General features: G+C 40.8%; 1 protein-coding gene across 1 annotated transcript in view; it reads left to right on the forward strand.

The window, feature by feature from the left end:
- The window catches only part of LOC138023611 (AP-1 complex subunit mu-1-like), a 29,579-nt gene that overhangs the window by 24,992 nt on the left and 2,087 nt on the right, over nt 1-2,500 (forward strand). The window contains exons 11-12 of the mRNA XM_068870630.1: nt 475-529; nt 1,731-1,801. Coding sequence (XP_068726731.1) covers nt 475-529; nt 1,731-1,801 — 126 coding nt within the window. The remainder of the gene's footprint in view (nt 1-474; nt 530-1,730; nt 1,802-2,500) is intronic.

Consider the following 2,500-nt stretch of genomic DNA (forward strand, 5'->3'; position numbering starts at 1 on the left):
AACACATGCTGACTGCAACGAGTATCACGTTGCGGCGTTACTTCGGAAAGTGAAACGTTGGAAAATCGATATTGCTCGTCGCCATATCGATTTGAATTCAACCGAGTGAGTGGCAAATTGGTATATCTTGAAAAAAATCGATATTGGTCGTTGACTTATCGATTAGTTTACATCTGAATGAGTGACAAATGTGCTCATTCTGACCCCTAACGATAGTCGCGTATCCACGACTAAAAAGTGAACAATTCAGTGCACCCTTCAACAGAAACAGGTTGGCGAAATAAGTACTAAGAATACAGTCGACTTCCGTCCTTGCCAACGGTTAGCCGACCTTTAAATTCCATATTAAAGTCAAGTTTTTACCACTCAGCGAAACTTTACAGATTACAACTCAAGTTTCTCAGCTCTATACAGGGAAATGAAAAAGGGCTCTTGATTTTAATTTCGTTTTGTCAATTTTTTTTATCTAAACAGGGTGGCAAAGAGTTTTTGTTAAGAGCTCACTTTAGGTTACCGAGTGTGGATTCAGGTTTGTGTGTTTCTGTGTGTTTTACTTGTTCTGAGCCGTTTCTTTGGTATTACTTCACAGCCGAGATTCGTTCCTAAGCGAATGCAAGATGGCCTCAAGTTGCTGGTCACTTCGCTCAACTTTATGAGGGAGATGAGGGAAGAAAACTTGTCCAATTTTGACAGATAGAGCGGTTTTCAATTGAGTGTCGAAAGTAATTAGCGAATTGCTTTGGTTTTGCATTACTTCACTCAGTGATTGGTTCAAAGTTCTCGCGCCACTTTTTCAACCAATCAGAAGTGAAACTGAAACCAGTCGTGGCTCGCGCGTGCACATTTTCCCGCGCTTTGTGTCGGCTACGTGTAATTACTTCAAGTTTTGATTGGTTTACTGGATTGTCTCCTTCATTTTTGATTGGCTAAAGTAATTACTTTGGTTTTGGTTTTACGACACTCGATTGAAGCTCGCTCTATGGCCAAAAATGCTTCAAATTAGATGCACGACGATTTTGATATGCGTCACAAAGTGTCCTCTTGCTCTCCTCCCGAACTTCAACATCACTTGTGTCTGGGAATACAGACAATACGCCTTTTGCAACAAATTGGTCACATGACTCATAATTGGCCTTTAATCACACGGCAGCAATGTTGAGTCCCGAGGGATTGAAAACGTTTGTTTTTCCGCACCGAAACTCGTTCCCAAAAATTTCAACTCGAGGCTCGAGGTACGAAATCTATTGTCTGTGGCCAATATGGCCACCGCGCGAATAAGGCGCATTAGTGAACGTGAAGCTCGGCCTTCATCAGTTCCAGAAATGTGTTTGACTTAGCCAGAATACAAATTTTCAGAGAAATATCACTTAAGGTGAAAAGTTTATGATCATTTAAACACTCGCGAATTCCATACTTTTGTTTACAAACAAAAAGCTTTTTCTTTCCAGTGGAATTTTCCATAATTGAGCGCCAAAAACAGAGCTAAGATTCCTATTCTTATCAAGGGTCAAATAATATAAGCGAGAATAAAATGTGCAAGGATGGAAATTTTTATGAAAATCATTAAAGCGTGATTAGAGGGCAAAGCGTCCTTTTCCCATATAAATCCTTATAATTTCTAAAAACACCAGTTTCCAAAATTGGGCGCGCATCCAATTAAATTCCATTTCCGGACCCAAGTGGAATTTTGATTGATAATTGATAGTGGAGTTTTGTTACGTTTTCCTTAGAAATCGACGAAGGCAGACCTCCCATAAAAGTCAAGTTTGAGATTCCCTATTTTACAGTCTCCGGCATACAGGTAATTGGAGGTTGCTGTAAAATTTTATATACTAAAGGCCAGGGCAAACTGCTTCAAAATATGCTTCAACATTCGTTCGATTTTGTTGAACAGCGATGTTGAAACAGTTTGCGCCCCACCCGCCCCCCCTCCCCCTTTCAACCGCGTTGAATTAAATCGAAGGGAAAGATCTCATGGATATACCCACCTCGAGTCCCCTAGGTTAAACTCTCATTTTACACATTAAGTCTAAGTGCCCCTTTCAGTGATTAGGTCTAAACTTTCGTTTATCTTATTGCTATAGCAATATTTAGTTCTAGAAACTGATTTAGAATGGTCATTTTTTTAGAGTTATGGTTGGTGTGTATAACCATGAGATCCTTGCCAAATCGAAGGTTAATCGATGTTAGATGTGTTTGGAAAGCGTTTACTGTTCGACATTTCGTTTTAGTTATCACGAATGTTGAATGAAGTTGAAGGCTTTCCCCCCCCCCCCTCTGTCAACCTTGTGGGGTAATGTGCATCTGCACTGATCGCTGTCTCAATATGAGGTATCCATGTCCGCAGCCATAGTAACAACCGCGGTTGCAGCCTGGGACTGAATACCAACAATCGGCGACAAAATGAGTTGAGCAACAGAGCACACTGGCAACGACACATTCATTGTTTGCAAAGAAAACTTGTCCAAAAAGTACTTTTCCGGGATACCCCTCCCTCCCC

This window comes from Montipora capricornis, chromosome 11 (genome assembly GCF_036669925.1).
Source record: "Montipora capricornis isolate CH-2021 chromosome 11, ASM3666992v2, whole genome shotgun sequence".
Classification (NCBI taxonomy): domain Eukaryota; kingdom Metazoa; phylum Cnidaria; class Anthozoa; order Scleractinia; family Acroporidae; genus Montipora; species Montipora capricornis.